Here is a 27,293-nt window from a genome sequence, read left to right as displayed (position 1 = left end):
GTTCTTCGTCTTTTTGAAACAATGTGTGTGCTGCCCAGGATGATCATCCAACTACTCTGTTCTAGCATAAGATGACATCTATCACGGAGATATAGACACTAATTTACAATAATACTTGTACAATATTTTGGAGAGGCGTTTTATCTTTCCTGCTTGTTCCTTCCATATAATTGTGATCACATGTTTCAGTTAACATGTCTGTTTTATTTTTAACCATGGGGTTTTAAATTTTAATCCAATTTAAAATATATTTTAAATTAAGAAACCATTGACAGAGTAAAAAGACAACCCACAGAATGGAAAAATATTTTAACCAACTGTCTCCTCAAATTCAGAGACCTGGTCAAAAAATTAATGTGGACATCTGAGATGAACACATAAGTCTCAAATGAAGAAATACAAATAGTAAGTAAGTATATGAAAAAATGTTTGACATCACTGGTCATTCAAATTAAAACAACACTGAAATTCCTTCTCTCTTCAGAAAGAATGGCTAAGATAAGAAATCAACCAATAACAAATGTTGGTGGGGCTGTGTGGAAAAAGGAACTCTTCTTCACTGTTGGTGGGAGTGCAGACTAGTGCAACCACTCTGGAAATCAGTGTGAAGATTTCGCAACACACTAAAATTAGAGGTTCAGTTCCACCCAGGTATTCCTCTTTTGGGTATTTTCCCAGGAGAATTGAAAACATCATACCACAGTGATGTATGTACACCCACATTTATAGCAGCACAACTTGTAATAGCTAAATCTTGGAAACAACTCAAATGCCCATTAACTGCAAATTGCATAAAACGAATGTGATATTTTTATCCAAAGGAGTACCAATCAGCTATAAAGAAAGACAAAGTTTAGACTTTAATAGGTAAATGGACACAACTGGAGAACATACTAATAAGTGAAATAAATCAGATGCACAAGTGTAAATCCGTATTGTCTCCTCAGTGGAAAAACTGAAAGAGTACATAAGATTCAAGATGTACACTAGATATTGTGAAAGTGAGAGGGGACAAAACTGCTCAAATGGAAAGAACAACTAGGTTGGGGGAAAGGAGAGAATAAAGAAGGGAAAAGATTTTACACATTTATATTTATATATTATCATTGTTTGATCACTTCTTATGCCTATATGTTGTAAGCTGAGCTACTACTTTGAAAATATCAATATGCAATATAGTAACCATTTTTAATCTTCTATGTTGTTTCAAATTCTGTAAGTTGTTTTTATTCTTTTTTGTTTTAAAATAAAAAACTGATTAATATTTGGTAAACTAAATAAATTAGAAGGAGCAGTTGCATACATGTATTTCCTAGAATGTGAAGCTTTCATCTCTAGACACTGAGAAATGGCTAAAACAACTCAAGTAACACACGCATCCTCTCACACACTTATCATGAACAAATAAAAACCAGTGGTTCACCAGTGATGTCGTCCTCCTGTTTACTTATAGTTTCTGACCTTAAAATTATAATAAGCAGGTGATTTTCAACTCCATGTTTCTTTGAAGAAGATATAACAGAGCAACGTTGCACAAGGAGTATAGAAGCCCTGAGCAGGGTCCAGGAGGGGAGGGAGGGAAGGCCTGCGGTCTGGGCTTCCAGGTGGGGCCCGAGGGCTGAGGAAGCTCTCGGGGAGGACGAGCCTCTCTCTGTGGGAGAACGAGAGTCAGGCAGGAAGCCTGACACAACATGGAGAAGTCTTGGAGAGCAGGGACACGGGCCCTTCCTTCAGGGCTGTCACCATCTCCTTAGCTCCGGAGTCCTGCAGGGACAGAGGACAGCAGAGTTTCCACACCTCTCTCTGAATGCAGCTCCTCTTCCCTCTCAGGATTGCACTGCAGTAAGCAAAGTAAAACACTCTTAGGTCTCCCTGAGCCAATGCTGTGTCAGAGCTCAGGGTTCTGTCACGTGCAATGCGGAAGGTGTCCTACAAAAGGTTTAGTGCGGATCAGAACTATGCTCTCAAAATCTTTTGTATTATATCTACTTCATATCTCATCCCTTTTACAGTCCCTTGTAGCTAGTGTAAATCTGTCTATGGAAGAGGATTCTAGAATATTACCTGTTGGTTGAACTCCTGAGTGTCCTAGAAAAGACCGAAGTAGAGACTTTACAGACCTGGAGGAAAACCGCTTTCCCAACATAGTGAGCCCAGTGTCAGGTCTGCTACCTGAGATTCGTCTGTCACCAAAAACCCTGGCAGACCTAGAAGCACAAACTATGTGAATTTACTGAGGAAGCTTCTGCCCTGTGAATCCCCTGTCCAGTGCTCTTGCTTCTTTACCCACAGCTCTCCACCCAGCGTTTCTAGGCTGCTCATCCTGCCCCTTGAGTCTGCAAGGCATAGACATAGGGCTTCAAAAAAGATCTAAAAATAGTTGATTTCTGAACTTTCAGGAAATTGGAGATACACTGAGGGAAGAAGGGTATCACATAGGGACAGCAAAGTTCTTTACCATGGGAACATAGTGCATCTTCCTCTGAAAAAGGATGTAAAGAGTTAGCCACTGTGAGGCACAAAGTAGACCAGATGCTCCCAGCCTCAACCGGTTTGCCAAGAGGCATTGTTCTCAGGGAAAGCACAGCTCAGCACTGAGGCTGTCATCTGCAAGCACAGGATGTCATAGAAGAAAAAATATAGGACAAAATGTCTTGCATGTCCCAGATATCAGGAGACACTGGAAAATTTACATGGGACCCTCAAGGACTTTCATCCAGAGTACAAGATTGCCAGACAGCTTTAAGCTCAGGTGTCAATTAATATTTTTCCACCTGATGTTCCTTGCTCACTTTCAGTCCCTACAGAAGGCGCACAATTTTCTTTGATTCCTAGAGAAGGCCTTATGGCCTGCACTCGGGTACAATCAATTCCGTGTGCCACGTTCCTACTGTTCTCTGCCTCCCACCTTGTCTTACAGACACTAATCGGCATCTTACCTTTTTGATTCCTGGAGTAGATGAGCATCCCCGACTCAAGGAAGAGCAGACCCAGCACAAAGCCTCCAGCTCCACTCAGCATCTTGCTCTGTACAGATCCAGACTGTGGCCCTGAGAGAAGAATCCATGATTAGGAATTTTTTAAGTTTTATTATCCTGAATCCAAGTGTCCTCCTTAGAACACTGAGATTCAGAATTTGAAGACCAGAGGAAAGATGCCTGCATCAAAAGAAGAATTGGCCATTGTTCAGAAAAATGATGTAAAAATTGCATTAGTTAGGTGCAAGGCTCATGCACTTAGTTCAATTAAATCTCACGGCCCTAAAATATCAAACTGCGGTGCAGTGTCTGAGTTCAGTGCGGTTAAATAGGCATCTGGGATGACAGAGCTGATGAACGGCAGAGCAGAGGGTGAATTCCTGTCCTTCAGGGAGACGCTGCAGTGCTCCGCCTCACAGATCATAATTAACAGTGCAGAGCTCAACATCAGAGACACAAAACCAGCCCGGAGGCAGGGTGTGGAAATAGGACCAAGGCGTGATTATCCTCAGTTATAAAGTGAGAAGGTTCAGAGTAGAGACACTTGTCTTCTGTATGACAGGCACCATTGTTTGCTGAAGGTGTACAAGTGTTTGTAGCAACTTTTGAGACCTCCCCACCATAAGTGGTCTAAAGGAGATGCAAAATGAAAGCAAATGAAGAGACAGGAAACCCTGACACTCAGGGATAAAGGGAGACCCCTTTTGGGTGGGAGGGGGACTGATGAGGTCAGGGGTCCCCACTCACTCCACTCCACAGTGACAGGGCTGCTCCAGCTCACATGCTCCACCTGGCAGGCGTAAACCTCTCCGCTCTGAGGAACAGTTTCCAGCATGACCAGGATCTGGAAGGTCCAGTCTCCATTCTGGATCAGGCCTGTGGACACCACTCCAGCCTCCTGCTCCTGACCATTCTGGAACAATCTGACTTCAATGTATCCTGGGTAGAAACCACTTACAGAGCAGACCAGGAGGTTGTGGTGCTGCAGGGGCTGGGTCCTTATGAGGTACAAGGTCACCTTGTGCTCAACTAGAGGAGGAAAGGGCAGAGAGAACCAGTCAGGAAGCAGGGCAAGTCTTGGTTGGCTGCCTGTCTGCATTTCTCCAGCAACAGACCCAGGTCTTCATAGCTCCTCACACCTGCCTAGGGCTCACAGGAGCCTCTGTCATGAGCTGGTAAGTGAATCCTCATGCAAGGGCACAAGAGATTTAGAAAAAAAGATACATTTTCCATAGTTTCCGTGAACATTTGTTACTGAATAGTATTTTAAAGCCTTCCCAAAGTGAATGAATTATTGATTAAAAGTGTGATCTCTGGAGTCAAATTGCCTGGGTTCAAATCCAGGCTCTGCTTGTCCCTGGCTAATCCTGAAAGAACTTCTACATTTCTCTGTGCTTTAGTTTCCTCATCTGTAATGAGATAAGAATACTGATTCACATTGCAGTGTCATATTAGAATCAAAGCTACTAAAATACATAAGATAGGGACAAGAATTCAGCCATCAATGTGTTTTCCTTGTTTATTATTCTCCTGTTTGCTATGTGAGAATCTGAATCCCAACCCCAAGGAAAACTGGGGAGGAGCAGTGGAGTAGGAAGGGGATGGAGCATGGAATCCAGGGAATGCTCTCACCATAAAGCCACACTGGGAAGCAGGGACAGAGACATGTGACCCTCTGAGCCTCAGAGCTGAGTCACAGTAACTCAGGACTCCTGAGCAGAGGGAGAGCGGCCAGGGAACCCAATCCTTTAGGAAGCTCCTCTCTTTCACCCCCTTCCACCCAAAAGGAGAGGAATGCCGCTCCTTTACCAAACACACTTGTTAGTGTTCCCAGGCTGTGTCTGTCTTAGTTAGGTCTCAACTGACCATTGTGGTCAACACAGTGTGGGGGACTTACTAATATGTGTGTCTCGTGCCTGATACAATCCCTCACGCCAACCTCGCTAAGGGCAGCGTTGCAATAGGACAGATTTTCATAAGACCAGAAAACGACAGACATAAGATTACTGGTAAATCATTACCAACAATGGCACATCATATTTTATTAATATTTTATTAAAATATTTATATCCTACGATGAACCATATTAAACTGGAATGAAATGTAAGCCAGAAAATGGAGACGATGCTGCATAAAATAGCAAGAAGTGCAAATCTTTTTGCATAAAGAACTTTAAAATCACTTAGAAAACAGTGGACTCCAGAAAGGAAATAGGTAATTTTAGAGTAATAGTATTTGCTAGTAGGTATGGGAAAACATTGATAAACCTTATAAATCAAAAAATTAAAGTTAAAAATTAAGAGTATAGTGTCTTGGAGTACATGTGAACCTCTATATTGGAGGCTTCCCCATTGGAGAATTCATCCGTCTGTGTACCAAAACTGCTGAAAAATATGTGACTGAACTGAACATAGTCACTTTTTTCCTGTCATGTTTCCAGAAAGAATGCAACAATTATGTACATAGTATTTGAAAGGGTTTTTGGCCCAGGCCAGAGACTGTAGCCGGTAAAGCCAGGAAGCTCCTATCTCCCCCACCCTAAGGAATTACCTCTGGCGCCAAACTAAGACCAATGGGCTACCTGTGCATCCCTAATGCCCCTTAGGTTCCACCCCAAGCAGAGGCTACTTATGTGCCTCACTCCACGTGTTCCCCAGATTGATGACAGCCCTGGGGTGGAGATGCCACGCCTCAGGGGGTCGGGGTGTCTCTCCCCACATTCCCAAAATAAAGGTTATTTATATTTTATACTTCTTATCTTTTCAGCCACCTCCAGTCCTCCTCCTCCCCCCACAGTTCTATCAGTATTTACACAATGGTAGATGTTACAAGTAATTTAGACATAAATTATAATACTAAGGAGGATGTATGCATGTTATATACAAATATACTACTTTACATAACAGACTGCAATATTTTTTCATATTTCTATATTCAAGGAAATAACCCTTCCCATGTAACACTAAAGGAAAACTGAATTTGTCAGTATTTAGAGAAAAAGTTCTCATCAAATGGAATTACAGTTTGGGGTACAACCACAGGAAGAAATTATGCACAACCACTTAGATATTATTGATTCATAAAAATAGTAACATCAGTGTGTTAAGTAACACAACTCTGATCAAAAGCCAGTCTCACCTAAAGGTCTATACACCAGGCAAGCACAGTAACAAGCCCAAAACAGCAGGAAACTGAGACCCAGGAGAAGCCATGGTAAAGGTCCAGGGGCCCGGTCCCTTTCTGCCTTCACACTAACCTGACACCTTTGCCCCTGAAATGCTGGGCACATTCAGGGCACTTGTGCTTCCTGGGCTGCACCATAGAGAAGGCTGCAAGCCAAGGGCAGGGTGTGAGCAGCCTCCTCACAGCACCCCAGCTGCTGACACCCTGTGCCGTCTGCTCCCCACCCTGACCAAGGATACCCACACTGCCTGTGCCTGCTGTGAGTCTCAGCCTTCACCTCAATCCCTGCCCCCTTCACCAGCATCCAAGGCAGAGCTCCTCTCTCTTCTCTCCCCCCAGAACCCCTATCCCTCCTCTCCCCTCCTTTCAGCCCCTCCAGTGCCCACAGCCTTGCCCCTGCCCTGTTCCAGGTCAGCCTCAGGAGCCCAGGACACTCTCTCTCTCTCTCTCTCTCTCTCTCTCTCTCTCTCTCTCTCTCTCTCTCTCTCTCTCTCTCCTTCCTCTTCCTCTCATTTTGTCTGCCTCTATCTCTTCTCTTCCCTTCCCTGTCTTCCTTTCTCCCTCCCCATCTCTCTCTTCATCTCTCTTATTCTCTTTCCTTCTCTTGCTTTCTTTTCTCTCCCCCTTTCTCCTCTTCTTTCCCTGGCTTCCTTTGTCTCTCTCCATCTGTCTTGCTCCTCTGCCTCCCTTCCCTCTCCCTGGCTGTCCAGGGCCCTCCCTCACCTCTCCTCTGCACCTGGAACTTCGCAAAAATCCCGTAGTTGTGTCTGCAGTAGGTGCCGGCTGCTGCGCGCTTCTGCTCAATGAAGTCCTGCTGGCTGTTCCAGTCCTCAGCGATCGGCCGCCCCAGCTCGCTCACCGCGCGGAACTCGCCCACCTCATCGCTGTCGAAGCGCACTAACTCATCCTGGTTGTAGATGTATTTGGCCAGAAACCTCACGTGCTCCGATCCGCTGGAGAAGTGACACTCCGATTTACCTTGCAGCAGGAAACGCGCTGTGGGTAGGAGTGACCTGGTCACCGTCTCCGCCTGTAGGACACTGCCAGCCATACACGCACCAGCACCCAAACGTTCACCCTTCACCTACCCCTGGCAGAGGAATCCTCTGGGTAGGGACCCAGCTTCTCCTCCACTGAATTCCCAAATCTGCCCCTCCTGCTGGCCCAGGCACCAGCTCAGGGACAGGAATGCGATTCCCAAGTCAGCCCCGCCCCACCACCTGGTACCCAAAGACTCCGCCGAGGACACTCTCTGCCCTCTCCCTCAGCCCAGAGAGCTTCTCCCCGCCCTGCTTGGGACCCTCTCATCCAGTCTGCACAGCTCCTTCCTGCTGACCCCGCCAGGTTTGTGCTGCCCCTGCAAACCCAAAGGCAGAAAATCAGACAGCTAGGAGTTTACACTGATGAAGGGAGCAGGAGGGACAGGGGGACCCTGCAGGGCTGGGAGAGGGCAGAAGTGTGACCTCTCTTCCAAGGAAGGAAGAGCAGGAGGACCTCAGTGAGAGCAGGGAGGAGCTCTGAGGGGACTGTGGAATGGGCAAGGAAGGGTCAGTTCCAGTGAGCTGGAGACCAGTACGGCCAGGCTTGTGCTGTGGGAAAGGTAAAGGTGGTGCCATGTGCACAAGGCTCAGAGGACAACAGGGATGGACACACAGAGTGAGGGGACAGAGTGGAGATGAGGGGTGAAGATTAGGGCATGTGTCATAGCGAACTAGCCTTGTAGTTGATGCCAGGATTTGGGATTTTAAGGAATGGGAAGGCCCTGAGCAGGGTTTGGAGATTAAAATAAAATATTGATACAGGCCCACAGTTCCTTATCTGAATTTCTCAATTCAAAAAGCCACATCTCTTGGAAAATGGGATGCCAAATTCATTTTAAATGAATGGTGAGTTGAAGGTATGTCTTAGACAGCTTATGTGTCACGTGTGTTTCCTTAGTTTCAATACATAAAATTGCATATACATATAATGTACATGTAGAAGCTGTGTGGAATGGTTAATGTTTGAAGTTTTACATTTTCTTAGTATCTGTTACACATTTTGATCCTGATTCATATTTTTGGTTTCTCACACCAGAGAAACACTGTGATATTTTAGCATGCATGTGCTGTATGTTAAAGGTAACAAGACAGGGTGGGGGAGAAAGGAAGGAAGGGGAAAAAAAGAGAAGAAGTAAAAAATGGAAACAAAGCTTTTGTAGATAAAGAGGGAAGAGGAGTTAAAGGGAAGGGAGCGGCTGAGAGGGAAGAAGATGTGCACAGGTACAGTTTCCCTCAGGTGAACGTGGTCTTATGTATATCTAAAGTGTACCAATAAAATAAACCAAAGGAAATACTGCTCATATTCTGAAGCAGCTCTGGAGATTCCCTTAACTCTGTGAGGCAGATGCCAAGAGCCATCCACTGCTGGACAGAAAGTCAGGGTCATGAAAACTGTTGTTTCCTCACCCCCCCACCTTGTTCTTCTCAATAGATCTGCAGTCCTGTGGCTTCTCTCTCTTCCCCAAAGCCACAGTGACCACGAAAGGTGAATGTTTTGAGTTGATTAAAGAACCAGGACAGTGCAACCAAAGACACAAAAGAATACCTTCCAGACCTCTTCAGGAAGGGGCAAGAAGAACAGGATAAATGTGATCAAGGCAAGTGAGGATATTCTGAAGGGAACTAATTGCAGTGTGTCTTTAACTGTAATATTTTAAAATGTAAACAGTCTTCTTATTATATCTTATAAGTCATATATATATATATATGTGTGTGTATATATGTTTGCATGTATATATGTGTATATATATTTTTAGTGGTTTTGACTTTACAGTGAATCTTACTGAGAAAAGTTCAAAAAAAGATTTTCAAGTGCTGTGGTAAATATGACCTAGCATATGTAAGCATTTGACTTTAGCAATAGTGAAGAATACAGAATCATTGCAGAAGTTTGAAGTCTCCCATGGAAAAATATTTGTGTCTATGATGTTAATTTTCCATAGTTGAGAAAAATACTTGAGATAAACAACTAATAAAGAAACAAGATTTATTTTGGCTCACAGTACCCGTGTGTCAGTCCATGGTGGGCCAGACCCACTGCTATTGTTCCTGTAAAGCAATGTAACATGGCAGTGGGCATCATGGCAGTGGGCATGGAAAAATGTTCTTCTCATGGCTGGGGAATGAAGGAATGAAATACACTGACTTCACACACTCCCCTTTGAGGGCTCCCCTTCTGTGACCTGAGATCTCCGCAGTGCCCCACACCTTCAAGTGTATTCTAAACTGAAGCCCAAGTTTAACACAGGGGCTTTTGGAGAACATTCCACATCCAAGGTATGGAAACAACCTTCACTTTATAATATGTAAAGTTTTCTTAAGTTTATCATCTCCAATGCATCTCTTAATGAGCTGAAGATGTATGCAAATATCAAGGATTTTAGTAATGGTAACAGCATTGCTGTGAAAGCGTAAGAAGAATATGGAGGCAGAGGGAATCCACTGTGGCTCATTAAGGAAAAGAGAGGACAGTGCCAAATACCTATGAAATTTGGGTTAAGATCCCAATAGGTCAATCAGTTTCCTTCCCTTGCTCATCGGCTTTAGACCCTGTGAGATGTATTAGCCTTCACACTCTCTTCGTACTCCTGCTTGTCTGTGTACCGTGAAGCACAAAAAATTGTTGACAGTTTGATTGTTTTTTACTTAACTATAGATTGTCACACATCTTTTTCAGACTAGTTCAAGCCATTTTGTGGGTTCAAACCAGAAGCTGTAGCATTAGGGGAAACTGATAGTATTGAAAGATTCCAAAAAGATTAATAAAATGAACATGGACCTAGGACAGGGCTCCAGACCTGTGCTAGAGGAAACAAAGAACACCCCACAGATGCTCACTGTCTACAGCATAATTTAAAGTACAGAGAACATCTGTTCCCCTGCAAGGGGTTAAGAACAAGAGAGAGAGCACTGACCTCAACATGCATCACAGCCTCCAGCACAAAGACAGGGCTCAACCACTGGAGTTCAGAGAGCAAGGAAGAAGCTGACAGAGGACAGTTCTGGATACATCTCCACGCATACAGGAGCATCACCTCGGACCCTGGTGAGCTTGAGACATGGGGTCTACTGGGAACAGCTATTCCAATTTAGAATGCACCAAAAATTTTAGAGAAATATTTCAAGTTGAATATTTGACTGTTTTCCACTTAAAAAAAGAACAAAGCTACATACATAGAATAGAATAGATCTAAACATATAAGGTTATATGTGAAGACCCTAAAAGGGAAGAAATTGTCCCTTTTTTGTTATAAACCAACATGCTATAGAGAACTGCAATGTATAGAAATTAGTTTAATGTCAGTATTCTAAATCCCCTCAAGGCTATGATAGAAAATGATTTGAGGCTGAAGGTTTTACTGGAGCAGACTTAAAAATTAACACCTTCTGTATAGAATCTTCTTACACAGCTGGCATAGGAAGGATGCACACATACACAACTCCCTCTGGTAGGAAAGATTCAATATAGTTAAGGTAGGAAATCACTCAAGAAAATGTCCTAAGTTTTGAGGAAGTTGGCCTGGACAACATAAGAAAGTCAACATCATTCCTGCTCCCACCAACTGCAGCTCCCCAGCTAAGGTGTGCCAGAGCCAGGGGAGGAGTCAGCACCATCAGTGTAACTGTCAGAGCTGCCATGCAGGAGCCTCCAGGGAGTCTAGGACACAGCATATTGGAAGACAGAGGAGGACTAGATCAGAGTAGAGCAGTTAAACCTTATGCAGTGAGAAATACGTTCACTATCCACCTAGATTCCAAATAATAAGAACCAAGAAATTCATTTCTTTGCAGCTGGGTTGGGGAACCTCAGTGCTGAAGACCAATCAGCATCAGAGATGCATAGCATCATCAGTTGCTGGTCAGAGTTTCAGAACAAAGGCCCTCTTCAGAAATGTAGAATTTCCTTCACGAAAAGGACAGTTTTAATTTAATATTTAGAGATTTGGTACAGTTACATCTGAAACATTTTATTTTATTTTTTATTTAGTTCAGAGAAAAAAAGACACAGAAAAGAAAAACAAAAAGAAAAGAGACAACAACAAATCCAAAATAGTAACAGTATAAGGTTTACAAAACAAGATGATAGGAATTTAACAAAGGTTGTCATACGACATGTTGTTACCCTCCAAAGGGCTGCTTAGATGGTCAGACATAGACATGCAAAATTCATCTGAAGCATTTTAATGGGACTACTGTGGTGAAGCAGCTCTGACTGGAAAGGACAGATTCACGAGTTTGCACCTTGTAGCAGCATCCCTCTCTGGCTTGGAGACAGCTGTTGAACCCTGCCATAGATGAAGACATTCAGTGTTGGAGGGAAGATCACCAAAAGAAGGAGAGCTTCAATTGGCTGCTCGCTACACCATGATTTAATGGTGTTGATTTGGGGAAAGTATTTAACCTCACCTCACAGTTAAAATGAAAGTAATATAATGCCTTCAGATACTTGGACACTGAAAACCGTGGTGATTCTCTGGGCACCTCCGACAGCAGCATCCCCTCATAATTGACGATGTGATAGAAATGAGGCCATTGATTGGGGTGGGGGGACATTTGTGGTAAACCAACAGTAACTGAAAGTTATTCAATTCGTTAACTTAAAGAAGAAGGTATTTCAAGTTTGTCTCCTGTTACTCTCAGTGATTTTAGTGACACCTTAAAGTATACATGTGCAAAAGTCTTCTATTTCTGTTAAATGGAGAATTTAGAATGTTTCTTTGTAGAAGGTTAAATTCCTCTACAAAGAATTTAACTCCAAAATATGAGTGGACCACTATTCAAATAAAAATATTCAGGAGTTAAAAGATCAGTCTAGGACTCAAAGCCAATCACAATAACTCTGCTTTAGGATAATTAATATTTTATGTGAAAATGGGTTCAGTTCACCAGGCATGGTGCCGCATACCTGTAATCCCAGCACTATGGGAGGCTGAGGCAAGAACATTACAAGCTCTTTTTTTTTTTTTTTTTTTTTTTTTTGTAATCCATACTGGGGATCGAACTCACGACCACACACTTGCAAGTAGATGCTTGTGCCACTGAGCTAAATCCCCAGCCCCAAGCATTATAAGCTTAAGCATACCTTGGGCACTTTAGTGGTTTAGCAAGACTCTATCTCAAAATAAAAATTTAAAAAGGCTGGAGACATAGCTCAGTGTAAAGACCTTGTATTCTATTCAAAGTAAACAATAAAAAGGAGGAGGAGGAGAGGGAGGGAGTCGAGGGAGAGGAGAAGAATTGTTTTGTCCATCAATCCTAGTTTCCATTATGAGTCCCTCCTTTTTAGGGTACCTCTCTTTACTACCATCCTTCACTTACTTTACCTAAGGGAAAATAAAAGACTTTAATACTGAATACATCGTAGAATGTTCAGGAAATGGTATGAAAAAGCTTTAATGACCCATTTATGTAATTTTTAAAATATGATTCTACCGTTAGGTGTTCTTTGCACATTATAGGTGTATAAATGCAATGCCTCAGATTCCGAATGGAATTAGTGTGCTCCGTGCAAAGTTCTGGATCAGTGCAGACTCCTCGGCTTCTGATGAACACCCATTCCCCACGAGCACCAATATTTCTAGAGACAAGACAGTCACTGTGCCGCCATAAAAATCACCAAAATTAATCACAAAAAATCACCAAACAGTAATCTTTGAGCATTTTACTTAGCACTTCAAATTCTTGTAAAGGCTTTGCATACAAATTATTTCTTACATTTTTATTAATGTATGTTACAATACATACGGAACACATTCACCATGAGGAGTTGGTAAATATCCGTACCTAATCTCAGTGCTTTTTATCTCCTCTTCCCCTGCGCTTTCCCTTTTCCCCTCCATCACTAGAGCTACTTTCCATCTCCCCGTTTCCTATTGTCTATCTTTTATTTTGCTCTTTAAACAATTTATACTTTCAGTTCCTTTTATAGGAGACTGTATGTGATATTTTATTTTCTGTGTTTGATTTATTTCACTTATGGTCTAAAGGTGCATTCATTTTCTTACAAACGACTCAAATTTATCCTTCCTTATGGATAAGAAGTCTTTCATTGTCCGCATTTTCTTTATCAATTTATCTTCTTACAAACACATAGACCACTTCCAAGATTTAGCTACTCTGGGTTGTGCTGCTGCAAACACACGTACCATGTGTCACCGTGGCATGAGGTCTTAAACTCTCTGGGGAAGATATTCAGGAGAGGTACATCTGGGTTGCATGAAGTTTGTACTCTTAGTGTTTGGAGAGATCTCAGTACTGATTTTCATAGTGCTAATTTACATTTCCACCAGCATAGAAGGATTTCTGGCCTCAATACACTAAGTGCTCTTTTCATCTCTACAGATGGAGAACATAAAATGGTAAGATTAAGCAGCTTTTGAAAGGATATAATGTTAAAAAATTTACACATCAATTTGAATTGTTATATGCTATTTATTATTCCAGCCATTATATATCACACTATTTAACATTCAGTTTCTAAATATAGTAGTTCCAATAGAGCATGGTAGCACATGCTTATAATCCCAGCACTCAGAAGGCTGAGGCAGGAGGATCACCATGAGTTCCAGGATATCCTGGGCTACCTTGTGATTTCACAGGTATCTCAAACTGGAAAGTGAGACCCTGTCTCTAAATACAAAACAAAACACAAAAACCACACTATAAACAAGTAAATATAATAATTTTCTGTGGGAGACAATTTGAGTGACTCCCCTTAAATGTAAAACAGTTGATGCAACTTTGATTATATTGACACATTTTTTACACTGATATGTATAGAGCTGATTATGGTATTTTTTCTTTAATTGGCTCTGAGCATTTTAAATAAGGCTAGCTGAAATGCTGATATGTAATTCCTAAAGCCAACAGACAGTCTCTTGTTTCCTCACATAGTGTTTTCTGTAAAATATGTGAGCACAGCAGGATGGTAGAGCCATCAGCTCCAGGAATGTCAACCAGTAAGAGCCTCAAGACAAAGAGGTTATGAGTCTCAAGGGCGCATAAGTTTACATATCAGAAACTGAAGCCTCCAAAAACAATTGAGTTGCTATGCTAATTAAATTATGCAAATTGTTCTTTCTGCATATCATTATCTCTGCATTTTACAAAGATGCTTTTTTCACTACCTGGCCAGCCAGCTCAAGTTACTCACGTTGTTCCCACCATCCTCACTGTCACTCATCCTCAAGCTCCTCCTTCTTCACAAAATAATAAATTCTTGGAGAGGCCTAAGATCAGGACCTTTGTCTGCATGTCCTCAATGAGATCGGGCCAAGGCGCCCTTTGCTGCCCTTAACTTTAAATATGTCTTGGTATCTTTACTTTCTTTGTGGCTTGCATTGGAGGTGGTAGATTAAAATTAACTTGCCAGGATTCCAATAACACCTTAGTGGGATTATAAATATAATTTTTTGGATTGTGAGGAAGACTAGAAAAGGGATTACAATACTTAGATTACCATACTAAAAATTTGGGATTACAATAATTCTCCTTTTATTAAAATTATTCATATCATACAAATGGCAAATAAATATATGAAAATATTTTCAGTACTATTGATCATTTGAGAAATGCAAATTAAAACAACACTGAAACTCCATCTTACCCCAGAAAAATGGCTTTCATCAAGAGATCAACTAATAACACATGTTTGTGGGGCTGTGAGGTAAAAGGAACCCTTCTCCACCATTATGCGGACTGGTGCAACCACTCTGGAACCAGTGTGGAGTTTCCTCAAAATCTTAGAGGTCTCATTCCAACTAGCTATTTCCCTTTGGGTATCTTCCCAGAACAATTAAAAGCATCATACCACAGTGATATATGTGCACCCATGTTTATAGCAGTATAATTTGTAATAGCTAAATCTTGGAAACAAGCTAAATGCCTATCAACTGAGGAATGGATAAAAAAGGTGTGGTATTTTTATACAATGGAGTGCTACTTATCCATAAAGAAGGATAAACTTGAGAGTGATATAAGTGAATGAATGCAACTTGAGACCATATTCATAAGTGAAATTAATCAGACTCATGTGTGTAAGCACCATATTGTCTCCCTGGTGTGAGACACTGAAAGAGTAAATAAGTTCTAAGATGTACAATAGATATTGTGAAATGACAAGAAATTGTTCAAAAGGAACTAGGAAGTGTGAAAGAGGAAAGGACAGTAGAGAAAGGGGGAAAAAAGCAAGTCAGTTATACTCTTAGTGTCTATTAGTTCATTAAAAAGGAAAGTTTGTGCTAATATCAATTGGAGAAATTTTTATGCCCATATCTTGTATCCTAAGCAACTACTTTAAAGATAACATTGTGTATCAACTATTGTTATTCAATGATTATTTTGTTATAAAATTTTTCTTTGTCTTTTTGCATGAAAGCAAAAAATTATTTCTATCACTCTTCTCCCTAAATATGTAGCAACATATCATATAATTTGAGGCAGGTATGTGCAGCAACTTTAATTCTTTCCAATCTTCTCTTCATCACTACCCTTCTATCAAATTGACAAGATTTGCTTTTATCTTATGAAATGGTTCCTCTGGATCTTGTACAAATCTCCTTGTTTAGGAATTCAATCTATCAAGATTCTCAGCATAATATGGTATAAATTTGATCAACTCAGAAGAGAATAAAAAGGGCACCCCACTTACTTTGGAAAATATATTTGTATTAATATGAGAAATTTTAAGTTTCATGGAGAACTTGTGTATAATTCACCATTGGCTTTTGATATGAGAATAAACTATTCTCTTAGACCTCAATGATAATTAAATACAATTAGCAGTTGTGCAATTTGAATCTGAAAAATATCATTTAACTTGACAGACAAAATCAGAATGCACTCAGAAAATGATTAGGATGTGTGATAATCTAGAAAGGCCAAGTTAAAGTTGACCTTAATAATATGGAAGAAAGAGGGTGACAAATAAAAGTATTTCGTGTCAAAGAATTCTAAATATAGTTAAAGAGAAGACTATCCAGACTTATTCGTATAAAAATTTGACACTTAGCTTGCAGATCACACAAGTTTATTTTTATAAAGAATGGATAAACAACTATGAATTAAATTCTGCGTGTTAGGCACACTTGTGAGAAGAGTGATGTGCTATTTTAAGTGTTATAATTTCACACTGTCCTTCAACATTAATTTAACATGTGGAGAGTTCAGAAAAAATGTATTAAATGTCACCAAAACATCAATCTTTCAGGGACTCTCTGAGCTAAGGTTTTCAGTGAGAGAAAGAGAAATATCCATTCTCTCCATTTCCTGCTGTTTTCTGAGCAAAGGCAACTGAATTGATTTCTGGAAGAAAATAGTTATCTGTACAAAAATTCTACATTATCTTACTTTAAAAATTGTTTTCTTAGTTTTTACTTTTCAATTTTAATTGACAAAAATTTTATGTACTCTATTTGTATATTTATTTATACTCTGTGCATTCTATTTGCTTTGATATATGTACACAGTAAGGAATTATTAAGTAAAATTAACTCATAGAAATATTACCTCACATACTTATCTTTTTTATAGGGAGAGCATTTGGAGTTTTCTGTCTTAGCAATTTGAAATATACAATGTATTATTAATTAGTCTTGGTGCAAAATATAACTCAAGAACTTTTATTCCATCTGTCTAAGTGAGATTGGTATCTTTTTTAACCACATTTTTCCTATGTCTCTATATAGATGCATGAAAACAAATATTTGTTTTTGTGGGAAATAAAATCAGAAGCACAGTCTTTTTCTGAACAGCAGATTGACATAGAAAGGTTTTAAGCCATCTTTGATCAGCCACAGTTAGCACAGAATGCCTGTCCCTAGGAGATTTCACTGTGAACCACCAATATATCTGAACCAACATATCTGAGAGGGTCACTGGTCCTTACATCACAGTAAATAGTGATAAGGGATAAATAAACCAGGCCAATTATTCTGGCTGGAAACTCTATTTCTAAGCATAGTAATTGCAGCTAGGCATGGTGGCACATGCCTGTAATCCCAGCACTCTGGGAAGCTGAAGCAAGAGAGTCACCATGAGTTTGAGGCCAGCCTGGGCTACACAGCAATTTCAAAACCAGCCTGAACATCTAACAAAACCCTGTCTCAATAAATAAATAAATAACTAGATTCTCTTTTTGTTATTTCTATCACTTTTCTTCCCTAAATGAAAGTGGAAATGCATATCTTCACCAGAAGATCGCTATCTAAAGGACTTGTCAGTGTCCAGCAGGCTTGACAGACTCCACCCCAGTCATTTCTCAGCGACATCCTACACAGAGGAACTTCCATGCCCTATCTTACACCATATCTTACACACCATATCTTACACCACCAACCTGAGTCACTGACAAGGCTTCATCAACTTCCAAATGCCATGCTTTGAATTTATCTAAGTACCATAATCCCTCAACATTGCACAGTTATTTTAGAACCAGAGTAGCTTCCACGGATCAGTCATAGAGGCAATGACTGGAATGGTCATAGATCTGTGCGTTAACATTGACGTAGGAAGGGTTAGTTTTCTTCCTCTTATCTAGATCTTGTGTCTATGGTGATGTTCCAAAATATCTAATTCTTTATTCCACACAAATACAGGACAGATTGTCTTTCAGAATTCCACATCCATGTTCCGGTGGCCCCTGTCCAGTATCGTGAGGTGGGGAAATTGGTCAGTCTCCTGAACTGTGCCAACTGCCTGAAAATTTATTCTGTAAAGTGAACCGGAGAATGTTGTTTCTTTTATTCAAATAAATGACAAAGATTTTTAGTACTCATTTACTAACAGTCCATCCTGGGAGATAAGTAAGTGTCTAACCAAACAGTGTAAATTACTGCTGTTTATTCACATTAACAATATTTTACAAAATAAAGTCAACAGGGATGTTTACAGAATGTTCTGCAAGGGAAAAGTGAGTTCCTCCTCTGTGCTGCCTGTCACCCTATGTGGCATCTGGTCTAACAAAGCAGCTTTTTCAATACTGTGGAGCAATTTTGAGAAAATGAAGGCATGCAGCCTAATTAATTATTAACCATACTATTCTGGTCATTTGTCCATTCCATAGGTTACAGAAGATGTTGCCATCAAAGAGCAAAACTTTTGTAGAGACGGATTTTCCATCTAGGGAGTCTAAAGATGATTTGAGTTTAGAAGGTGTCCTGCGAGCTTGTAGTTTGGAAGCCGACCAGGAAGACCTAGCTCTTCCCTTCAGTGGAGGGCAGTCCAGTGTTAAAATAAGAACAACAGCAATAGGATTTTTTTTAATGATACAAAATATGATAACATTATTAACTGGAAGAAAACTTATTTCTAACAACCACAGCAGATGTTATGAGGACTTATAAATGTTAAGCGTCTCCTGATTGCTTCTGCAATTTCTAAAGCTATTAAAAAATCCACAAAACCATGACAATCCTGGAGTGCAATTGCTGATCTTGATTGTGATATTGTTGACTTTGACCCTGGTGTTTTCATTTATAGATTTGTAGCTGTGTGACTTCAGACCTGCAGAAATAGCCTTGCTGAACTCCCATGTGGGTGCTTCACTGTGTATGGACCCAGCTAAGCTCCGAAGGCACCCAGGTCCATGGATACCTTCTGCACTGGCTAAAGGCAGGGACTCTTAGAGACTGTTAGTGAATGGCAGTCACCGTCGTGATACAGGCTTTAAGTGTTATATGAGATCTAAAACTCTAGATAGGTTCAAAACTGATCAAGTAAGTGATGAAATATTGAGGGAAATGTGGTGTGAGGGAATCACTGGCACACCTCTGGGAATCACTCTTATGGCATCACCTAAGAAGAAGAAACTTACTGAGAAAATGAGCAAATATACTAGCATTGTCCACAGGATTTCTAACCTAAGAGGGTTGGAAAAGGTGACTGTACAAATTTGCCTGACAAAGAAACAAGGCATCTGGTACAAGTCAGACTCAGTCGTGGGGACAAATGGATCCCTCACTTTGTAATGGACCTCTAGATATGATACACCCCAATAAAATTTCAGATGCTTTCCAAAATTGCAGTGTATTGTCATCCCCAAAAAATTGGTGAAAATACTCAATTTTAAGCATCTTGGTGACCCTACAAACACAGAACAGGGCCAAACTGAGATCCAGTGGAAAGCACTGTGTCCATTAAAAACTTTAAGTGGTCTTTGCATATGTTCAGCAGAGAGCAAATATTATCTTTCAATATACTGTGATTAGGAAAATAAAAATATCTTTGATAGGTATACCATTATCTGATGTGTGTCTGAATATTCTATCCAAATCCAACAATTATCTATAAGGTTGAAAGTAGAAGAATACGAAAGGATTATCTAAGGTCAGAAGCTTGTGCAAAAGCACACGCATATATCAAGAAGCCTCTCTGCATTCCAGCACTTACCTAAAGTCTGAAGCTGAGAACTGTCTCCTAGCATCATCATCAACTTATTTCCCATCACAACATGGCACTCTGGAAATCATATATTTTGTTAATGTTTGTTATAAATGAGCTGGGACCCAAAGTTTCACAATATTCTCATCATTTCAGAGTAGCAGATATGAACATGAAATGAAAGTCATTAAACTCCAGCTCAAATTTGTTACTAATCTTCCCTGCACCATTCCTCAAAAAGACCTGGAGTCATCACAGTAACATGAAAAACCTGCTATGAAGAAATGATAGAAAATTTTGGCAGTTTTGTTACCATTAATCATTATAATGCCATCTCCTGAACAGAGGCAAAGAGCCCTCTGGTGGCACAAAAACTGTTCTACAGACATCTGAGCGCTGCGTACAATTCAATGGGAGGTGCACGATTCCACTGATAACCCCCTGTAGGTGAAATATCAAGGATTCCTCTAGTAACAAGGGAGCTGCACATCAGCCAGCCAGCCAGACGCTTGCATCAGGTACAGAAGAGGCTGACAATGCTTTCATTCAAAGCCCTGATGACACTGAAAGTAGCTTTCAGAATTGACGAAACAGTAACTTGAGGCTTCTGTCTTTTTTTAAAAATGAGGGATCTTTACGTTTTGTTTTTCTTTTCTTTTGCTACTGAGTTTTAGTTATACTTCAGACATATCTTTATCCCATTCTTGCAGTGCTTTATCATTTCATTATTTCTTTTGCTAAGGGCAGTTTTTTTTTTTTTTCGTTTGATATATGGTTAAGTAAAATCAGTCAGCTGCTGAAATACAAATATTACATTATTCCTCTTAATACAAACTGTCTACAATAATCAAATTCAGAACACATAGTAGTTGTCAAGGGACGGAGGTGTGTGTCAGCGATGAATGGCGAGTTGCTATCCAAAGTGTTTCAGTTATGCCAGTGAGTAAATTTTCAATATCTACTATACAACATAGTGTTTATTGCTTTAAAATAGAATTATATCCTTCAAGATTTACTTAGACTTGGTTTGTGCTGTAGTCTCTACCCTGGAGAACATTTCATGGTTGCTTAATAAAAATGTTATTACATATAGAAAACCTTAAAGCTTCCAATTCAAATGATACATGAGTATAGTACAGGTATAGGATACAAAGGAACACACAGTAGCATTTGTACTTATTAACAACGAACTATTTTCAAAAAGAAGCAGAAAAAAGTATAATTTAAAATATCTACAAGAAGTAAAATAAAATACTTAAGAATATATTTGGCTAACGAGATAAGAGATTTCTACATTGAAAGTAATAAAACACTTATAAAAGGAGTTTTAAAAGGCTCAAATAAATGGAAAGATGTCCCATGTTTGTGTTTTGTAAGAACTGATATTTTAAAATCTCCTTATTATCCAAAATGAGGCCAGGGTTTAGCTCAGTGGCACAAGCACTTGCCTGGCAAGTGCAAGGTCACATCTTCAATCCTCGGTGCCCAGAGAGAGAGAGAGAGAGAGAGAGAGAGAGAGAAAGAGAGAGAGAGAGATTATTCAAAATGAATTCATTGCCAGGAAGGATCAACTAGTGGCTTAACAGCCCGTGGTTGGTTAGGAAGGGTTGGAGCCAGAGAGCGTGTGCTGGTAGAAAACATGACCACAGCACCAAGCTTCTTCTGGGTCAGCAACTGCGCTTTAGAAGCTGGCATTTGGCATGCAAGAGAAGAACTTACATTCCTTTTAGTAGGAAAGAAATTAAACCTTGAGCCCAAGTACTGATTCTTTCATTTTGTGAGAGATTTTTTAGAAAAAAAGGGAAAAGGATTAACTGGAAATCCCCATCCCTTCTCAGAAATTTTTTCCCTCCTGTAACCGATGAGGATGAGGAGTGAGGCAGCATCGTTTGTCTCTTGCAGATACCTCTGACCAGAAGGCCTTTTTTTTTTTTTTATTTAAGAGGAAAAAGAGATAAACACAAAACAAAACAAAGCGGTGTAAGGGTACACGTAATACAGAACTACAAAAAAAAACATAACAGTAAGAAATCACCTGTTAGTAGATTACATATTATCATCTTGAAAATAGTTGCTCAAGGAAGGTCTTTTGTAAAATCTTTGAAATAAGTTGGGAAGAACAGAAAAACTGAGCTACGTGTCAATTTTTAAAAAGTGAAACAAACTTCCGTTAGTGGAATAACTGCACCATGATGAAGTGGTTTGTGAGAAAGCAGTATTTGCACAGTAAAGCAAAATGTGGCGTAAGGATTACAGACGTAAGGTCAAGTTTTCATGCCTACGTGGGAAGACACCGGTAACACCAAAAGCACAAGTGAAAGGCTACAGGGCTGCTAACTGCAGGCTTTTACTCTCTCCTGTTCTCTAATTATTCTCAATTGAGCGACCAGGAAAGGATGGGTTTTATAGAGAGCCCTTTCTGGACTTTGTTGTGGTCTGGGAAGTTTATATTTGTAAACTCATGGGAAAGTTAGTGGAATCCAGGTGAGTTAATTCCAATCTACCACTTCCAGGGCAACCCACAGTGAGAATAAAGACACTAAAATGTCTTTATAATTGTGGGGAGGCAGGGGGGCCCTAGTGTGATGGCTGACTGAGACAAAGACCTTGACCCAAGGTCAAACCCAGGTTTTATTAATTCTTGATGAGAAGAGTGACTCAGGAATGAGCAACTGTAGAGTGGGGGAAAGTACATGAGTAAGCTGGGCTAGGTAGCTGGCCTGAAATCACCTCTGGGACACACAAAGAGAAGGATATATAGAAGGAATAATCTCCATAACACAGTCTGAGGCAGTACCTAATGTTTCAGGGTCAGTGCTTCAGCTCTGATGTGTAATCTTTTGTGCCCTGGGAAGTCACAGCCTCTTATCTTGAGACTTGATCCCCCTCCGACAGTGTGGATCCTGGCTGTCTCTCCCACCCTACTCACACATGTTTTTTGGGAGCCTTGGGGACAAGGAAACACTGACTGTCACCATGCTTCAGAGACTACACATGTCACCTGGCCAGACTGATTTACATTGCTTAAAGCCAACTGAAAGGTAAGGAAAACCCTAGCCAGCTCTGTACATATGAATCAAGGAAACAGTGCCAGGTTTAGCTGAATGGAGATAATGCTCTTCTTCCCAGGAGAGTTGTCCACATGGCCCTCCAACAGGGTTATCTCTAGATGCTGCTGGATCAGCTAGATATCCTTCCTGGGAAGAAATTAAGGTTGACTTTTACTTCACATCATACATAAAAATCAGTCCCAGCAGAGCATTTGTCTGTACATAAAAAGCAGTTCAACAAAACTTTTAGAAGATAATATTGACAAATATCTTAATGATCTTGAAATAGAAAAATATTTTAAAAGCATAATTCAGCCTGACATGGTGGATTATGCCTGTACTCCCGTGTACTCAGTGGACTATGGTAGAAGGATCTCGGACTGAAGGCCAGCCTGGGCAACAGAGTAAGATCTCCAGCCAAAATTTAAAAAACTAAAAAGTGAAAGGGATCTAATTCTGTGGTAGAGCATTTTTCTAGCATGCGTGAGGCCCTAGGCCCAGCACACACACACATACACACACACGATCCAAAATTCATTAATAGTAAAGAGAAAGTTAATCAGCAGTGATAGTATAACATACCTGAATAGTTAGGAATTGTTGAGCATTTTAGCGGTGCTATGGGATGTACAGAGGAGGCTCCCAATGAAGACCAAAGTCACGCTGTCATGCTGACACCAGGAGCCTCTCACTGGCTGAATTCATTGTTAGGGAAAAGAGAAATAAAAAGGACAGAAGGGTGCACCATCAAATGCTTTGGAAATTACAAAAGGGGAAAGGACAGACAAATATTGGAGACACCAGCACCCACAGTGATGGCTGATGTTTGTGGTCGCACCGAAGGAGGAGGAGAAGGAGTGAAGGGCGGAGCTCCGTGATTCATGGTTAAACTGAGCCAACTTTTCTGGTACGTAGTTCCACTTTCTGTCACGATTCTTGGTCACTGACCTGTTCCTCCTTGCGCATTAGGACTGGTTTTGTCCCCCTTGTCACCTTACAGTAAGGTGATAGATGGCGTCACTGCTTTTAGGAAGCAAATGCAAAGAGGTGCAGGAGGAAGAATGACATGACAGAGACGACCTCGAAGCATCACATTCACTCAGAAAGGGAGCTTTACCCTCATGTTAGTCCTCATTCTCATTTCATACAATGGTCCAATTAAACAGCAGAGTTAACCGATCATTTTTAAGTGCCAGGCAGTGTGGTAGGAGTTATGCAGGCCAGGGAAGCATGGAAGGTACCTGATCAAATTCAAAAAGCTAATACTTCCTGAACACCAACTATTTCCAAGAGAGTGTGGTAGGGGCTAAGAACACAGGATGAAGACTTCATGCAGATCAATATCTACCAAGAAGGAAAGAAACATACACAGAATATGAAGCCCTGTAAGTCAGAGATGCCATCTTCTTTGTGTACTATTCTCTCATCCTCTTTCCACCTCCCAGAACATTGCACGGTCCAAAAAAGCTGTCAATGGTTGCTGAATTAATGAGTAAAGTATAAATATAGACATTTATGAGTTAGAATGAAAATAAAATGGTATAATTTTAAATTAACAGAACTCAAGAATACCAAAGATGGGGTATGTTCATATAGGAGGGGAGTTGTTAGAGAAAACTTGAAAACATAGTTCACTGGCAAAAGTAAGCCTTGAAGTAGAGAAGATAAACCGCAGAGGAAAAGAAGGAACCAGGAGCTTTATTGGCAAGAGCAATACTGGATAGAGATTTGAAAAGGTGGATTAATTTAAGAAGCCTGGTGTGAATATCCAGATCGCAGTGTGGTACTGGGTGTGAAAAGTGCAGAGAGCGTTCATCGCATGGAAGGCCTTGGAGTCTGAGCAGAGCAGTCCCTTCTTTAGGAAGACGACAGACTGAAATGGGCTAACATCAAGCAGCTGTGCTGACTGCCCTTGGTCTGGGTGTCCCCTGATTGCCCGATGGGATTGTTAGCTTGTCCCAAGGGTGGCAGTATGGGAAGGCACTGTGAAACCTTCCAAACGTGAGGCCTCGTGGGGGGGTTTCAGGTCATTGGGTATAGGGAAGTCCTTTCCTTGGTAGTTTTTGTAGGAGGCCTGGAGTTCTCCTGAGAGCACGTTATAGAAGGAGCAAGGCTTCCCCTCTCTTCTTCCTGGCTCGAGAAGTGACCACTTGCCCCAACATGTTTCTATTGTTGCCATGGACTGCCCACCCTCTGCCGTGGGGCCTTGACCAGAACTGAGTGAAGGTCAGCACCGTGACCCTGAGTCTGCAAAAGCTGGGAGTGAAATTGTCCCTTTTATCTACAAATAGCCTGCATCAAGCATTTCTCTACAGAGCTGAAAAGCTGGCTAGCACAGGTGTCATTTGATGCAGGAGGTGTAGCAAGCCCTAATGGGTGATGGTGAGAATAGGGGGCTGGCATCACTGAGCGTGCTGCAACCTTCTCAATTCCTGCAAAGTACCATCACGGTGAGTAGGAGAAGCAAAGTGGAGCCTTTTAGAACTATCTTTCTAAAGATAGTTATTTCTTAGAACTATCTTGTATCCTGAGGTACTAGTATCCACAGATTTAAACCTCCAGTTACTTCTTTATCCTGGTCTCTATGCTTCAGGACAAAGCTGGTCAATTTTCTGGGCAAAACCACTTCATTGACAATGTCCACTACTTGTCAGTTTCCTTTCTGTACAATGAATGGGTGAAGCCACTTGCTTGTCTGCAGAACAAAATACAGCACTACTGTACTAACCCTAGTGTTAGTCTGGTTTCAAGACCCTGTGAGAAGGCAATGCAGAGGACTACAAGTTATGTGATAAAAGGAAGATCTAATACCTGGGTCTGGGGAAAGAAATACCTGGATTGCCAAAAAATCCCCCTTTTCATCTTTAAGCATGATTTGCATGGGTGTAGAGTGCTTGACACTGGTCTCATGTCCCTTTTCAGGCACAGTTTGAAAACCCCTAGCCAGGATTAAATGGAAAGGAAGTTCATATGATGCTAGGATTTCACTGCTGGTAGAAAATGTAACTGTGGTGAGAAGATGGAGAGAAAAGTTGATTGCGGAGTATTTCTCCACCTACTGGTGACCAGAAGGAAGTGCAAGGTCAGTGCTGAAAAATAAAATCGACAGTTGTGGGACCTCTTAAGTATCTCCTAATTATCTCATTTAATCATTATAACAACTCTGCAAGTAATATTTTACATAATTTGGGGAAGTAATAATAAGAATGTGACAATTATGTCCTGACATGGAATATAAAGTTATTTTAAAATATATTTAAAGCAACTGTGCAGAGGCTGCTTCAGGTGGTGGCTCCGCAAGCATGAATGGGATTTGCAGATCCCATCTTCTGGGAGTTCAGGGCCAGCATACACTTGCCTTAATTCAGTGCAATGAGCCGTGAATTGATGTCTATAAAGTAAAACATAAGCACAAATTGGTGACGCAATGTGTTTTCAAAAATTAGAAAAATTGTTTGTTTTACAAACCTGTAAGAACATTAAAATTGCAGTTTTCTGTGTATGTAGGATAGCAATTCTCATTAAAAGGCAGGAAAAAAGAGCTGATGAAATTATACTGTTTGGGTCACAAAAGATTAAAAATGCAGGCAGAGAGGAGTCCTGTCTAATAAAGCAAAAAATTCTTTTTCAAGGAATGAAAATAGATATAAAGAGTAAAGCCACTGGATGGGAAGTCAACCAGGAAATCATGTTAGCAATCCCAGGTTATTTGCAAGGCTAAGAAGCAAGACAGTAGAGGGGTGGATTTTCCGAGAATTAATAGTCTCATAACTGTACTAGAAAATATCATTTCAGGAAGAAGTAAAAACGAGTCCCTTCAAAAGAAACGGCTCTTCCCTTTTCACAGGCAGCAGCCACAGCCCTCAAACCCAGAATGTGCCTCACCAGGCTCATTTCAAACTAGTTCCTTCCTGGGAAAATAATTCCAGCTTTTTGCACTGACGCATTTTAAGCAACAAAAGCGTTCCTGGAAATCCCCGTTCCTTTAGCTTCCTTCCTCTTCAACCAATAGAAATAGAGAATGGAGCTGCATCATTTGTATCTGGCAGATTTGTCTTCTAGGAAGGTCTGATCTAGCTCAGGCCTTAAGGAGTGCACAGGGAACAAGGAAATTCTCAGGTACCTAGAGGAATAGCTGACAGCCTAGCTTTGTGGAAAGAAATAAAATATGCCAGGTGGAGAGCCAAGGAAGCACATTTTGTAGTTGTAAAGCAGAGTGGAGACCGAGGATCTGTGTATTTAGAGTCAGCTGGAAGAGGGGAGGATATCTGATATTTTTTGTAAGTCCATGGGAAGTCCCTGGTTAGTTTTAAAGGAGAAGGAAGTGGCTAGGATGCTGGATTCCCCTGCTAGTGATGCATCCATCACTCAGGCCACATGGAAAGTGAGAAGGGCCAACATCACACCTGCTGACAGTCACAGGACAAAGCGGGGGAAAGTCATTAGTTTGCTTTACCAAAGCAGCACCTCCAGGGGGAGCATGCCGACTGATGTAGATTTATATTTTTATCAGTTTCTGGGTCTTCAGTACCTATCTGTGGCAGTTACCAGCACTTCATAAATATTTGCCAATTTAATAGATCAGTAGCAAGAACTAATAATTTTAAGAAATTGAGAAAGCAACTTTTATGAAGCAAATCCAGATCTAGCTAAATCCAAAGTCC

At 40.8% G+C, this 27,293-nt stretch overlaps 1 protein-coding gene and 1 long non-coding RNA gene across 5 annotated transcripts; both read right to left on the bottom strand.

The window, feature by feature from the left end:
* Positions 1 to 1,418: 1,418 nt before the first annotated feature.
* Positions 1,419 to 10,949, bottom strand: LOC100719246 (HLA class II histocompatibility antigen, DRB1 beta chain). 4 transcript variants are annotated; one of them, XM_063239101.1, is made up of 6 exons: positions 10,796 to 10,949; positions 6,885 to 7,185; positions 3,726 to 4,007; positions 2,940 to 3,050; positions 2,065 to 2,088; positions 1,419 to 1,764 (listed from the first exon to the last, which is right to left on the bottom strand). In XM_063239101.1, exons 1-6 carry the CDS (start codon positions 10,871 to 10,873, stop codon positions 1,751 to 1,753), a joined length of 810 nt encoding a protein of 269 aa, XP_063095171.1. In that variant the 5' UTR covers positions 10,874 to 10,949; the 3' UTR covers positions 1,419 to 1,750. The 4 variants fall into 4 exon arrangements, with proteins under 4 accessions (XP_063095171.1, XP_063095169.1, XP_063095170.1 ...); XM_063239099.1 differs by lacking the exon at positions 10,796 to 10,949 and having other exon boundaries at positions 1,419 to 1,837; positions 6,885 to 7,238; XM_063239100.1 differs by lacking the exons at positions 2,065 to 2,088; positions 10,796 to 10,949 and having other exon boundaries at positions 1,419 to 1,837; positions 6,885 to 7,238.
* An 11,243-nt stretch (positions 10,950 to 22,192) lies between these two features.
* LOC134473834 (uncharacterized) lies at positions 22,193 to 23,432 on the bottom strand. Its single transcript, XR_010044297.1, has 2 exons — positions 23,212 to 23,432; positions 22,193 to 22,776 (listed from the first exon to the last, which is right to left on the bottom strand). It is a non-coding gene; the product is annotated as an uncharacterized LOC134473834 (long non-coding RNA).
* Between the last annotated feature and the right edge of the window lie 3,861 nt (positions 23,433 to 27,293).

This window comes from Cavia porcellus, unplaced genomic scaffold (genome assembly GCF_034190915.1).
Source record: "Cavia porcellus strain 051 isolate PalLab524CR breed Dunkin Hartley unplaced genomic scaffold, mCavPor4.1 scaffold_28, whole genome shotgun sequence".
Lineage (NCBI taxonomy): Eukaryota > Metazoa > Chordata > Mammalia > Rodentia > Caviidae > Cavia > Cavia porcellus.
The sequence above is the reverse complement of the archived record's forward strand: the minus strand, read 5'-3'. Positions and strand labels throughout refer to the sequence as shown.

Bases quoted from the DNA above. Each gene is read 5' to 3' on its own strand.
- LOC100719246 (XM_063239098.1), bottom strand. From the start codon at position 7,212: ATGGCTGGCAGTGTCCTACAGGCGGAGACGGTGACCAGGTCACTCCTA. The intron at 4,008-6,884 runs GTGAGGGAGGGC...TTCCTCCTCTAG, and splicing joins GTTCCAGGTGCAGAGGAGAG to TTGAGCACAAGGTGACCTTG. The intron at 3,051-3,725 runs GTGAGTGGGGAC...TTCTTCTCTCAG, and splicing joins CCCTGTCACTGTGGAGTGGA to GGCCACAGTCTGGATCTGTA.